Raw genomic sequence first — 15,588 nt, 5'->3', positions numbered from 1 at the left:
GCACATACCCCTCCTAGCGTCCATCCCTCACCTGCTCGTATTAATGCACATACCCCTCCTGCTGTCTATCCCTCGCCTGCTCGTATTAATGCACATACCCCTCCTAGCATCCACCCCTCACCTGCTCGTATTAATGCACATACCCCTCCTGCTGTCTATCCCTCACCTACTCGTATTAATGCACATACCCCTCCTGCTGTCTATCCCTCGCCTGCTCGTATTAATGCACATACCCCTCCAAGCGTCCATCCCTCACCTGCTCGTATTAATGCACATACCCCTCCTAGCGTCCATCCCTCGCCTGCTCGTATTAATGCACATACCCCTCCTAGCGTCCATCCCTCACCTGCTCGTATTAATGCACATACCCCTCCTGCTGTCTATCCCTCGCCTGCTCGTATTAATGCACATACCCCTCCTGCTGTCTATCCCTCGCCTGCTCGTATTAATGCACATACCCCTCCTAGCGTCCATCCCTCACCTGCTCATATTAATGCACATACCCCTCCTAGCGTCCATCCCTCACCTGCTCGTATTAATGCACATACCCCTCCTAGCGTCCATCCCTCACCTGCTCGTATTAATGCACATACCCCTCCAAGCGTCCATCCCTCACCTGCTCATATTAATGCACATACCCCTCCTAGCGTCCATCCCTCACCTGCTCGTATTAATGCACATACCCCTCCTGCTGTCTATCCCTCGCCTGCTCGTATTAATGCACATACCCCTCCTGCTGTCTATCCCTCGCCTGCTCGTATTAATGCACATACCCCTCCTAGCGTCCATCCCTCACCTGCTCATATTAATGCACATACCCCTCCTAGTGTCCATCCCTCACCTGCTCGTATTAATGCACATACCCCTCCTAGCGTCCATCCCTCACCTGCTCGTATTAATGCACATACCCCTCCTAGCGTCCATCCCTCACCTGCTCATATTAATGCACATACCCCTCCTAGTGTCCATCCCTCACCTGCTTATATTGATGCACATACCCCTCCTGCTGTCTATCCCTCGCCTGCTCGTATTAATGCACATACCCCTCCTGCTGTCTATCCCTCGCCTGCTCGTATTAATGCACATACCCCTCCTAGCGTCCATCCCTCACCTGCTCATATTAATGCACATACCCCTCCTAGCGTCCATCCCTCACCTGCTCGTATTAATGCACATACCCCTCCTAGCGTCCATCCCTCACCTGCTCGTATTAATGCACATACCCCTCCTAGTGTCCATCCCTCGCCTGCTCGTATTAATGCACATACCCCTCCTGCTATCTATCCCTCATCTGCACGTATTAATGCACATACCCCTCCTAGCCTCCATCCCTCGCCTGCTCGTATTAATGCACATACCCCTCCTAGCGTCCATCCCTCACCTGCTCGTATTAATGCACATACCCCTCCTGCTGTCTATCCCTCACCTGCTCGTATTAATGCACATACCCCTCCTAGCGTCCATCCCTCACCTGCTCGTATTAATGCACATACCCCTCCTGCTGTCTATCCCTCGCCTGCTCGTATTAATGCACATACCCCTCCTAGCATCCACCCCTCACCTGCTCGTATTAATGCACATACCCCTCCTGCTGTCTATCCCTCACCTACTCGTATTAATGCACATACCCCTCCTGCTGTCTATCTCTCACCTGCTCATATTAATGCACATACCCCTCCTAGCCTCCATCCCTCGCCTGCTCATATTAATGCACATACCCCTCCTAGTGTCCATCCCTCACCTGCTTATATTGATGCACATACCCCTCCTGCTGTCTATCCCTCGCCTGCTCATATTAATGCACATACCCCTCCTAGCATCCATCCCTCGCCTGCTCGTATTAATGCACATACCCCTCCTGCTATCTTCCCTCATCTGCACGTATTAATGCACATACCCCTCCTGCTGTCTATCCCTCGCCTGCTCGTATTAATGCACATACCCCTCCTGCTATCTATCCCTCATCTGCTCGTATTAATGCACATACCCCTCCTAGCCTCCATCCCTCGCCTGCTCGTATTAATGCACATACCCCTCCTGCTGTCTATCCCTCGCCTGCTCGTATTAATGCACATACCCCTCCTGCTGTCTATCCCTCGCCTGCTCGTATTAATGCACATACCCCTCCTAGCGTCCATCCCTCGCCTGCTCGTATTAATGCACATACCCCTCCTAGCGTCCATCCCTCACCTGCTCATATTAATGCACATACCCCTCCTAGCATCCATCCCTCACCTGCTCATATTAATGCACATGCCCCTCCTGCCGTCTATGTCTCACTTGCTGGCATTAATGCATGTACGCTTAATGACGTCCGTCCCTCACCTGCATGTATTAATGCACATACCCCTTCTATCGCCCCTGGTTTAGGAGCACTACTCAAGGCTGTTTGTGACGGTTTCGTCCATCACGTTGGTGATGCAAAAAGATGATTCCAGGTTCTCGGTGACCACCCAGGGACAGGAGCTAACCTTCAGGAGCAGTACCGCAGGTGAGATCCGGAGCAGAGCTGGCAGGGGAAGCAAGAACGTCCCAAGAGCTAGATTCAGAGAAAACGTCCTAAAGTGCTGAGTATGTATGTGTGTGTGCTTTTGGGTAGCAGAGAAACCATTAGAAAAAGTGTACAGTTCACTGAAGGCATTGAAGTGTAAGAATTGTAGGGTAACTAACTAAGGAGAGGTTGCAGGTTCTGCAACAGATGATAAAAGTGAAGGCTTGTAGGAGTTGGGTAAAAGTGGCTCGCGTTTCACAATGCTGCATTCCTCTGGCATCAATCACAACAAAACACAATTTATGATCGCCATTACTGTTGCTACAACTTCTAAGACATGAATACAAGGGGAGAAGACAAGGACCAGGAGACTCAGGACCTTATTATGAATTTGGAGGTTCTAAAGCGGCGACACCAATGCACCTTCTGGTGTAGGACCGCCAAAGCCATGGTGCGGCTGCCCTTCCAGATTAGGAGTAAAATCCTGGTCTGTTAGACTCAAAGAAGAGCCCAACATGCAGACCGCCGCTGTCAGAGCTGCAACGGACCCTTCCTGCGTGGTGGCCGGCATGCCACACCGTGCAGGAATTGGGGGTGCAAATCCAGGGAGGGGGGTACAGCATGTGTGGCCCATGTATGCACCCCCTGGACCAGAGGCAGCAGGGTTACCTCTCCGCCACCCTTTTATAGTGGGCTTACCACCAGGAAAAGGACAGTGAAAAGGCAAGTTGAAATATGCTTGGCGGGGTTGCTACGGCACCGTCAACATATTCCAGGCTCCGATAGCTGTACGACCACTGCAGCATCCTGGATCCCTAGCAGTTGCTGCAGTCCTGTGGTGGTCCGATCGCCACACATGTAATGCTGTGAGTGGGCCAGCAGTGTGGTGGTGGTTGGCCCGTCACTGCTAGTATGGTAATAGGGCCCTCAGTGTCACACAACATGGTGAACGAAAACATAGTCTTCTATGTGCAACTGGCACCCACACTATACCTTTCAGTATGTGTCTCTACTGTGCGCTTCATTGATGTCACAATAAAGAATTTAAAATATGGACTGTAAAGATGAAGACATGCAAAAATATCTACACAATACAATACATATTTTAAAGCGTGCAGCTGCTTCCTAGGAGGCGTCCCTCGCTAGCAACAGAAAACCAGAGTGACCCAACATTTGAGAATCCAAATCCTATGGCCGAGCTGCAAAGAGGAAGCTCTTTAGCTGTTTATGGGAGATTGATTCTGAGGGAACGGTGCGGAGTGCAGTAGAAAGGATCTTCCAGAGCTGAGGAGTACTGAAAAATAAAGATCTTCCACCCCTTCTCGCCCTGCACACTCTTGGAACTTGTAATTGGATCATATCAATGGAACGCAAGGCTCTACTCTTGAGAGTACACTTTCAGTCCTCTCCTCAGATACATAGGGCCTTTCGATTGAAAGGCCCTATACTCATAAATTAGTGCTTTTAATTTGATTCAACAGCTGACGGGCAGCCGGTGCAATTGGTGAAGGGAGGCGGAGACTGATAGGCGTGCCGGCACCCTCAGAATTAGACATACACAAATTTTGAATGATTGGAAATTCACACTCCAGCCAAACTTGCTGCCATATATTGAAGTACTGGGTGAAATTGCAGTTCGGACCCCATCCTTGCACATCTGGGGGCAAGGGCTTGACAGTGGGATTATATACAGGCCAGTACTCTGGCCAGTTGACATCTATACATGAGTTTAAGTTTTGTAGTCTACATTTTTGAACATTTCTTTTTGTAGTCTTTCAGTTTTGAGGTTTTATTGTATCAGTATAGTATGAGATCATAGGGTCCTCTACGCATCACCTTTCGATGTGACCTATCGCTCCCTCATTGTTCTCACCCACATAATGGAATTCCCTCATCCTAGTTGGTAATGCCTGCTTATGTGCAGTACTCTCACTAGATATCATGGCTTACCTTATCTTTAGTGTACTCTAATAAGTTTACAATTTTTCTTCTTGTGCTCGGGTTCCTCACTGTCTTGTGGAAACTTGGCTAAACATTCTGAAGAACTGGATCCCTTTTTAAATTGGTTCCAAGCGATAATTTTTAATCCAGTGTCTTGATTTTGCAGATAAACATGCTGAATCCACAATTTCTATGCAAAAATGAAACTATATTTAAGTGTAAGACTACACATCTAATATAAAAAAATATGAATCATAAAATAACAATTGTGTTTAAATACTGCACACTGTTCAAGTGAAGCAAAACCTGGGAACAGTCAAAACAAAATGTGCAGCAAAAGGGGGTTTAGAATGTGTTTGCCATTTAAATATTCGGAAGTGACTTATGTAGGAATCCAGAAGGCAAGGCAAGAGGTTAGTGTGAGAGAAATTGGGCAAACAAGAAACTGAAATGTTGATCCCTGTGCTTCACTGGTCTTTAGTTATCAAAATGTGGCCTCTCAAGGTATGCCACAAATCTAAGACTTTGCTTCTTGCTCTATCAGTTGGGCAAGATGACTGGATGACGAAGTGAGCCAAAACACCAGCAAAATGTACTGTATTGTATTGGCGAAACCAAAGGGAATGATGCACTGAATTTTCGAACATTGCAAGCAGTCACCCCCAGTCAACTGATCTGGGTTTATTCCATCATCATTCTTTAGCTCACTCTGCCACCCCAGTTCAAACATGGCCATATGCAAATCAGTCTGACCCTGTGCCTCATGGGAACAGTCCAGCCCGAACTGCCAAGCCATGTCTTCCCTGGACCGGAAACAAGCTTCCTAGGACCGGTTTCTGGCATTCCAGCCGTCTTCAGCCCGGCTTGCTTGAATACAGTGGCAAAGTGAGCAAGGGACCCACGTCTGAGCATACCCTGCCAACTTAGGGCGAACAAATCAAAATCAAAGGGGATTGTATTGGCGGTCATGCATCTGAATCCTGACCAGTCTCCAGTGAGGTTGGTGAAATGAGTGAGAGAGAGAGAAGAACTCTGTTTATTTAGACCTTAGTCTTTAAACAATCGGGTAAAATTCAAAGCCCTATACACAATCAGCTAAAAACTGAGAATACAAAACGTATTAAAATCTATCCATTCCTTCTATACACTCCGCCTTGTTACTTCTATTCAATATTTGGTTTCATTTCTGAGAGTCATTAAAATCTTTAAAGGAGTAAAAACGTATGTACATTCTAAAACAGAAAATCAAGTCTTTATAAAAATTTATAGTAGTGGAGGGTTCTTTTCATTCTACATTATCCATTTGCTGTACAATATTAAATCCGTTTGAATTTGCGTCACCCCTGATTTATCCTTCCAGTGTTGCTAGATATAGTTTACAGGGGAGTTTACTAACCTTACTTGAGCTTTTCCCTAGTCAGTGCATTCACCCCTTTCAAATAATACCCGAGAGCAATTGCTATTTCTAGATCTTCCATTCTTAATAATAAATTGATCGCTTGTGCTCTTGCTCTAATGTCATACTTTATAAATATGGGTCGCAAAAACCGTTTCCTCGTTTCTATACTCATAAAACAATCCAGTAATATGTGCACTATTCCGCACTTAGTCCCTAACCCACATTTACATATACCATCAGGGTACATCATTTCCTTCATCACTCTCCCCTCCAATCGCCAGGGGATAGTGCCAATTCTCATTTTTAAGATGTCACACCTAAATCCATGGTTTGGCAGGGCTTCCAGGTAAGGATACCCCACGTCGGCTTCCCATACCTCTATCACGTTATGGACAGATTTTTTACATACACTAGGTCTTGTGTTCTGGAAAGTTCCCTTCCTTGTGCTCTTAGAGAGGTTTTTGTGAAATTAACCTCTAAGGAATTTTGGGTTACCCCCACCTTTAGGCAGCACATTATCTCCTTTATTTTCTTTTTTGCCTCGGTTGCCCATCTTAGGCTACTTTGTCGGATCTCCTCACTACACCAATGTGAGACCCTTTGGTCTTCCCCCTGAGATTGGCGTTTCCAGAATCTGGCCACTAGCATTTTGGCCTGGGTATTCTACCCTACCATTCCTGTTTCAAGTGTAATCGCCTGCACCATTGCCGACTTTGGTAGGGACAGAAGCATTTTTAAAGCCTTACTTTCTTCCCGGTCCCAATCGCCTTTCCCACTAAAAAGGAGCACCTCTGCTCCGTATAATAATTGTGGGGGGACCATGGCTGTAAAGGCTTCCAGCATGGGTTTGTGTGACATATCACCAAAGTTTTTATTACATTTTTTCAAACCACAAATGGATGCTGAAGCTTTTGCATTCTGATTTTCCATATGTTTGTTCAATTTTAAACTAGACTCGAACAGTAGACCCAGATATTTATATTCTTTTACTATTTTTAGTTTGGTTTTACCAAGATACCAACGGAAGCTCTTTGACCCTTTCCCGAAGCACATGACCTTTGTTTTTTCCATATTTACGGTTAACAGTTTATTCTTGCAGTATTCATTCAAAGCGTTTAATTTCCTCTGTAACCCTAACTCGGTCTGGTCAGTAATAACCAAATCATCTGCATACAGCAGGCATGAGATCTTTCTGACACTCATTCTGGGGCTGGTGCTTTTTTCCACCTCCAATGCTGCTCGTAAATCTGCTAAGAAGATAGAAAAGAGAAGTGGGGCCAGGACGCAGCCCTGTCTTAGCCCGTTTCCTATGTCTATTTTCTTTGTGAGTGCCCCCTGGGTGTCTTTTATTACTTGGGCCCAGTTCCCTCTGTGTAGTTCTTTTAAAATGTCTAATAAGTTCTGTGGGATATTGTATTTAATCAGGCACTCCCAAAGTTTCCCCCGGTCCACAGAGTCGAAGGCTGCGTGAAAGTTGACAAAGCAACACCGCATACTCCCCCTTTGTTCTATCGACTTACGTGCCAAGGCCCACAGTGCATAGCAGTGGTCCACTGTGGAGTGCCCTTCCTTAAATCCCCCCTGTTCTACCGGGATGATTTGGTTGGCTTCTACCCAGGTTTTTAGTTTGCCAAGCACTATTTTAGCAAAGATCTTCTCCCCAATGTCCAGTAGATTAATTTATCTATAGTTTTTTGGACTATACATGTCCCCTTTCTTGTTTATGGGCCGTATTATTGCCCCTTTCCAGGTATCAGGGAATTTCCCAGTATCTAGAATAATTTGGAACATGTTTGCGAAGAGTTTCGCCCACCAGTCTGGTTGTGTTTTAATTATCTTTGCTGGAAGGTTATCAGGGCCTGCTGCTCTTGTGAGGTTCAAGCCCATTAGTGTTTTTTAAGCTCAGTGACTGAGAAGTCTGGTTTCATATCTATTACCAGACCGCTCCAATCTGTGTACAGATTTTCCTCCCGGTCTGTCCCTGGGCTATACAAGTCATGTAAATATTCCTCCCAAGCGGCTTCCTCCACTATACAATTCATTGCCCCTGGCTGGCAGTCTGCTGCTGAGTGCACTAGTTTCCAAAACTGGCGTAGGTTCTTTGTTTCTATCGCCTCAAGTAGTTTTAACCAGCACCCTTCTTTAAATTCTCTTTTAACCCTCCTGGTTAGCATATTATACTCTCTTTTTAGGGCCTCTAGCGCTTTTCTACTATCCTGGTCTCTGTTTCGGGAGTTACGGCGTGCCATCCTCCTGATTTCTCTTTTTTTCTCCTGGCATTTCCTTGTAAACCAACCAGTTACTTTCCCCATCTTGCTATTGCTCTGATTAATTTTATTATTTCCACCGTTTCTAACTTTTAGTCCCTTACTGAGTATTTGGACTACCTCCTCGATTTTACATGTGTACCACTCGAGAGTTTGTCCACTCACAGTCTCAAGGTCTAGATTTTGTTGTAAATGTATTAATCTTGAGACATATTTTTCCGTTAGCCTGGTTGTACAACGTCTGGGGTACTCCATCTGTTGTTCCAAAACTTGTGAGCGGGGTGCTAATGAACACCGGGGACCTCTAAAGCCAACATGTTGTGATCACTTCCTTCTCTATTTATAATCCTAAACCCAGTAGATCGATGGAAGTTCCAAGGAGTCAGATAGATGTAGTCAATCGGGCAAGTTTGAGCACCCAGTTTAAAGGTTCTTTTTGCGGGACAGTCTAACTCGCTTCTTCCGTTTAAGCAAAAGAGATTTTTAGCACCCAAGTAATTCATCAACTGCTTATCCTTTGCTCCTATTATGCATGATGGGAAAGTAGCTTGTGGTATTTCATAAGCCTCTAATATATCTTGGAAACAACAATCTACATTCTTAGGATGCAATTTATGATTAAAATCACGAAGTAGTATAATTATGTCCTCACAATATATCTCGCACAGGAAGTCCATATCTTCTTTAAACAGAGCCATTTCCTTCCTATATTGCTCCGTGGTTGCCCATTGCATATGCACATTTATAGTCAAGACTGTGTTAATATTTATGCATCCTGATAGCAGTATTCTACAGACCAACAGCCATTTACATTTCACGGGTAGTTCAATTACTTTTTTCATTATGCTATATATTGTTATTGTTCAGCCCTCATCCAGCATGCACTGTAAAGTAATACTCTGTTTAGGGCCTCTACTGTTCCAAAAGGTACATTTAGGGTCCTATTTATAAAAATCTAGCTGCAACTTACTCATTGTGTAATTTTTAGTTATTTGTGTAATCCAGGTGTTCTCCTGGCTTACTCCTGAAATTCTTGAGTAAGCAAGGAGTTCTAAGACCAAGTCAGACTTACTAATATATCCATCTTTGTGAGTCAGGATCTTCATTGAATGTTTATCAAATGATGTAACGCTTGAGTTGGCTGCGTATGTGCAGCATAGTCTTATTTGCATATCCTTTTACAGTCATAGGCGAAGTGTAGTTTGTGTTAAGACGTATGCTTCAACCCAATGTAACTGTACCCAAGAGAATTCAGTCCTGTAGTGCTGTACGGATCACCTGTATTGATGTGATCACTCTGCATTGACCTTGTAAATCAATGAAATGCCAATAATAAGATTTACCAAAAATAAAAATCCTTTTACAGTCATAACAGATGCAGGAAGTACATTTCAGACTTCCAGTTCAGAATATCATCAATCTTAAAACCTGCTTACCGCAACACAAAATCGACCACCATAACCACAGTGGGAGGTTTAAAGTAAAAGATGGATAAAATACTGCCACTATGTATAAACACTAAGGGCCCGATGTAGGTCGGCCGTTACCGACCGGTAAATGGGTCAATGAGATGTAGGGGGACCTTGTTTACCGATTCGGTATATTTACCGAATCGGTAAAGTTACCGAATCTGTAAAATACCGAATCGGTATTCATACCGATTCGGTATTTTACATATGTAGGTGGGACTCTTCGGAGTCCCACAAGCCTTACAGAATCGGTATTTTACCATGAAAAAAAACCTCATGGTAAAATACCGATTCCGGTGTGCATGCACATGTGTGCATGTACACCTATGCCATGTGACAGGCAGACATGCCCTTAGGGCATGTATGCCTGCCACATGGCACCCACGCCTGTATTGGGGGTGCCAGAGGGTGTCAAAGTGACACCCCCTGCACCCTTGATGGATTCGGTATTTACCGATTCGGAAAATACCAAATCGGTAATTACCGAATCGGTAAATACCGATTTTTACCGAATCGGTAATCAAAACATCTGGATTACCTACATTTCCCCCCCTCCAATTTACCACTTCTTAAATACCGAATCGGTATGATGCGGTATTTAAGAAGTGGTAAAGTGGAGTTTACCTACATCGGGCCCTTAATATTTAAAAGGTATATAGCATAAATATTCCGTTAAACTATATTAACAACATAACACGAAAAGCTTAAAACATTTATGGAGGCTTTTAACCTCAACACATATCTCATTTAAATAGATTTTACTGCAATATTATTGAAAATATATTGTATTTTTTTAATATGTATCTGAAATCTTTTTTGGGGGGAAATTGAAATTTGATATAGAGTAAGCTTGCCACTGTGTTAATTAGATATTGATGTGTTTCTTGGTTTTGAGTTAAAATCAAAAAATAAATGTGAACTCAGAAAATATATAGTTGGGAACCTGGGCATTGCCAGGAGAGAAGCAGATAATAACCATTACCAAAGTGGTGAACAGTCACAAAGTTATATTCTTCTATATATAGTTGCAACAGTTCTCATGATTTCTTCCACCTTATTACAAAACGTACTTACTACTACTGGAAGGCAAGAATAGGGGTGCACTTAGGGTAGAAAGGTGCTCTTCCCTGCGGACTTTCAATACAGTGTCTAATTACTTGGTACAGAAATATATTGGGCCCGATTCACTGAACTAACTTAAGACAAAATCCTAAACTTACTACTTTTAGTATTCAGAGAAGTTAGGATTTTGTCTTAAGTCTGTCTTAAGTCTGTCTTAAGACAAACTTAAGACAAAATCCTAACTTCTGTGAATACCAAAAGTAGTAAGTTTAGGATTTTGTCTTAAGTTAGTTCTGTGAATCGGGCCCACTGTAAGTAGATGTTTGTGATACCAAAAATGAATTGGCACTAAAAGTTTGAAATCATATTTGTAGAGCTGGTTTGCATACAGAGCATTTCTGGTGGAATTGAAACCGAATTTGCACTGATAATGAGAAACATAATGACACACCCTGACAAGGTAAATTTCAATTTCTCTGGTTATTAGTGATGACAGTAAATCCTCTGTCAGGAGATAATGCATTAATGCTGTTCGCGGTTACTGTGAACAAAAAAAATAAAAATATGAACTTTACATTTATGGCAATCCTTTGAAGTTTTATTGAAGTGACAACACTTGTAATACATTCATATCCTCTTATGTGAAAGCACAACCACGATCTACTACTGCTCTGATCAAGCACATGCTGAGATTAGAGACTGCTCAGTTGCACCCTTTGAGCCAGAAAGCTCCTATAGTAGAAGATCACATCTAGTGATGTTGCAGAAGACTTGCCCGATGATGCTTTAACCACAACATGTAGTGAATGTTTTTTGGTAGTAGTTTGAATGTTTTCAGCGTAAAAGCCCATAGTAAAAATTGCTCTTGTTAAGATCTATTATAACAGAAAAACGATCTCTAACCGCTTCGTAGAGATATTCATAATATGATTGTACATCTTCGACTAACCTACCCGCATTGTAATAATGATTGGGGGACATTTCAACACTAGAATTTTTGATAGCTTTGGAAAATTGTCAGGGCCCTATATTTATTAATAAATTACATTAGGGTTTGTGTCTTGGCAGCCCTCCCTATGAGGATTACATTAGTCACATACAAGATAAAAGGGGTTCAACTATAGAAAGCTGCATCTGCAACCTGTGTCTTAAAATGTTATATGGCAGGCTTCGACAAGATCTACCAGCCAAGGGAGCTTGCATTAGAGGGTTCTTAAATCTCCCCTTCGATTAGCTCTGTGTTCATTATTTGGCTGCAGGGAAGTCCTTGGACGTCCTGGACTGACAGTTTGACTTACCTATGATGGCTATAAATTCAGTTTTCAGACAGGTTCACTTTCTGCCATACTATCACTGAACACAAGACTTAATCAAGATTTTACTCACTTCTATTAGTCACCCAAGAAAGTATGGGTGCGTGCACTTGAAACTCGTGATAGAGAGGTTGACAAGTTAAAATTAGCATATGATGCTAATATTAGTAAATTTAAGACCTTGATAAAAACTACTCTTAACATATCATCTGGAACAAAGAAGAGTGCTGAACTAGGAACATTAATCACTGGTTTGACCAGGAATTCAGTTTCAAATGCAGAGAAGTCGGAAGGGCTTTGCACCGTATCGGGGATGGGTGCAGAGTAAGAACTTTAGATGACCAGGTTCAGCTAGAAAAGGTTCATAAGCCCCTGTTTAAAGGCCAAGAGACAGGACTTAAAAGAAGAAGAAATCGACAGTGTAGAGCAACTGGCAAAAGATGGGCAATACCATAAAGAAGAATGACCAGAAGTTGGTATCTGACGACTTTACCATGTCAAGTGACCGCAAGGTCTCACAGGTCACAAACTCCCAGTGGGACTCGCACATGGGTAAATTGTATGTGCCCTTCTGTTTTCTCAGGGCTTTAAAAATCTAGATATGTATTGAATTTACATTTAGTTACAATTCCTGCAGAAATAAGAAAGTACAGGAGCTAGGAAAAGATAGAGGTGGGAAATATGATTATATTTTAATTACATAAAAATGGATAGAGTCCCACAAACCTGATGGTGTTCCTTAATAAGCCTGATTAAAAAAAAGTAAAACTGGGCAATCTCACTGCATTCCATCTTATCTTACTGCTTGTGTTTGCCTACATATCACAGTGAAAAGTTGAGGATTGACCAATAAACAACTCTTTAATTCACAACGAGCAAACCCGGTTCTATGCATTATTCATAAAACTATCTGTCAAGGTGGCTTATACATATGCTTTGTCAATATGGTGGATTGTGGACTTCTGTGGGCTAAGCTCGCTAGACTAAACATAACAAGTAGTCTGCGTAAACTACTGATAGCATTCTACACGAACACATGGGCACAAATTAACATAGACCTTAAAGGCGAGAGGCCAGCTAGGGCTGCAACATATAGTGCTCTTAAAAAGGGGTGTCCAGTCCTGTTTTCTTTGTTTATACATAAGCATCATCTTCATCAACAAAGTAACTTGTGATCTACCTATTATGCAGTGGTTCCTCAATTCCACTGCCCTTGAGGGCCTATCTTCCCCAGGTAGGTCCTCATTGCTACTTCTGGCTCCTCAGTGTTGTTTTTAGGCCCTTCTGTAGACTTATAAACATTTGAAGGTCTTGCACTCTGCAGGGTTTGCGATATGCCAAGCACCACTCGAACTTGGCTTACGGTCTGTGGCTGTCTTAACCGAAGTGGTTGCAGCCACATTAATTTCAACTCCATCAATCCCAGAGTTTAAGGGCCTGATTTAGATCTTTGTAGACTGGTTACTCCGTCACAATGGTGACGAGGATCCCATCCGCCGAAATATAAATCCATTATATCCTATGGGATTCATAGTTGTGACGGGATAACATGTCAGAGATATAAATCAGGCGGTAAATCTCTTGTCACAGATCAAGACAAGAGCTAGATTGGTTACACTGTGTTTTAAGTATAGCGTTTTAATCACATTTGAGAATCCTTTACATGGACGGCTAGTACTATTTACAAAAGGGCTTCTGAAGCTGAGCGCAAACAAGCTGTCATTTGAGGCTGACTTATCTCACATAAAAAATAGAAAGACTCCTCAATAATTGGACAAAGTTAAGTACACTTTTGGAATATCACCTTGTTTGACGTGTGCTTTGACCTAATTTACTTCTCGAACTCCTGCTTTTTAGATTTCGGGCCAGATGTACGACCCTTCCATTTAGCGCCTCGAAATTTGCGACTCATTGCGAGTCGCTAAATGAAATGTACAACAGTGTTATTACACTGTTTTGCGATTCCCAATGGGGTTGCAAATTGCGCGGCTCATTAATATTAATGAGCCTCTCGCAATTTGCGAGCCCATTGGGAATGCTAGTCCTCCCAGGGATGGTGGCCTGCTGGGCTCAGCAGAATGCCAAGTCTGGGACTGCTTTTTAATAAAGCAGCTTTTTTTTTTAATGCAGCCCATTTTCCTTTGCGGAAAATGGTATGCAATAAAAAAAAAAAAAAGAAATGGTACGTTTTAGATCCATTTTTAATGGCAGGCAGTGGTCCGTGGGACCCCATCCAAATAGCGACTGCATTACCACCCGCTTGAAGAGGGTGGTAATTTGCAACTGTTTTTACAACCGCAAATGCGGTCACAAATTATTCACACATAGAATTGCGGATGCAATTAGGAGGGGAACGCCCCTTCCTCATTGCGACTCGCATTTCCTAAATAGCAAGTTATAAATAAATTGCGATCCTCTATTTAGGAATTGTACATGGCCAACAGTGATTTGGAATGCGCAAACGGGTTCGTAAACCGGTTTGCGCATGCAAAATCACGTCGTACATCTGGCCCTTAATGTCCAACAAAATCAACACATTAGGGCTGAAGCAAACATATTATGTAAGTGTTGGTGCTCTGTACGTTGAGCTGATGTCCTTGAGCACGTTCTGCTGCTCTGCCCTGCTTTCAAAACATTCGGGATAAAATATATTAATTGAGAACAGTGTCCATGCTACTGTCGCTGCATGTATTTTCTTACGGATAGCTATTGGGGTCGCTTTATTTTTTAATGCTTGAAAGAAGAGCCCGTCATTATTTTTAAATTTGATTTTAATATGGAGCCTTTTTTATGGATGCGTTTTAAATGCTTTGTTATTGTATTCATAGTGCTTCGACTGCAGCTGGACAATAATGAATTCTACTATTTAGTCTAAATAAACTTTATTTAGTTGATTGATACTCTAAAAATAAATTTTCAGTCCTCTGATGTAATAAATAATGACAGAGAAACATGTGTCAGGACATTACATCACATATATTATCCCCACTGATTTTAGAAAGTATAAAATCTACATTTTTGCTCTAAATGTACCCGAGGGCTCTTGTGTCACTCAGTGATAGTTTTGAGAGCTGCTATAAGAACCTGGTACCAGCCTCTATCACAGAACATAGGCGCCGGAAGTATGGGTGCGGGTTGCTGTAGCACCCCCAAAATAACCATGCTGGAGTTCCGAAGGTGATCGAGCACGAAAGATCCCTTTGAATTTTACCTTGTCACAGACGTCAAATGTCAGGCTCTGTTTTCCGGCAAATTGCTGCTTATGCTTTTAACATGGAGATTGGTGTTTACTTTTATTTCTCTGACTCCATAGTGAGAGGATTTTTAAAGTGAACGATGGGTCAAATTTGGTACGTGTGAAAGGGAAGGTGGTAGGGGGTTAATTTCTTTCCAACACACACAAAACCTTGAACTGTACAAATATTTCAAAATATATCAGCAGTTAAGAAAGCATAAATGAAGCACTTACTTTTGTAATTCTGAAGTGTGATGGAAACAGTTATTTTAATATTATGAAAACAAACTTAAGACACCTAGCGTGGTGATGGACAGATTATAAATATTCACTGAAACCTGGTTTCCACACTTTATCATTTGTGTGCTGTATAGTGTTATCAGTAAAACTGCATGCCAGTGCAAATTTAGT

At 42.6% G+C, this 15,588-nt stretch overlaps 1 protein-coding gene across 5 annotated transcripts in view; it reads left to right on the top strand.

The window, feature by feature from the left end:
• LOC147718360 (arf-GAP with Rho-GAP domain, ANK repeat and PH domain-containing protein 1-like) overlaps window positions 1–15,588 on the top strand; it is a 525,400-nt gene that overhangs the window by 372,204 nt on the left and 137,608 nt on the right. For all 5 annotated transcript variants that reach the window (XR_015295285.1, XM_086918310.1, XM_086918312.1 and 2 more), the window contains one exon: window positions 2,371–2,491. Coding sequence is in view for 4 of the 5 variants with exons in the window: in XM_086918310.1 (XP_086774436.1) it covers window positions 2,371–2,491 (121 nt within the window). In the remaining variant the exon portion in view is untranslated. The remainder of the gene's footprint in view (window positions 1–2,370; window positions 2,492–15,588) is intronic.

Source organism: Lissotriton vulgaris, chromosome 4_1 (genome assembly GCF_964263255.1).
Source record: "Lissotriton vulgaris chromosome 4_1, aLisVul1.2, whole genome shotgun sequence".
Classification (NCBI taxonomy): Eukaryota; Metazoa; Chordata; class Amphibia; order Caudata; family Salamandridae; genus Lissotriton; species Lissotriton vulgaris.
The sequence above is the reverse complement of the archived record's forward strand: the minus strand, read 5'-3'. Positions and strand labels throughout refer to the sequence as shown.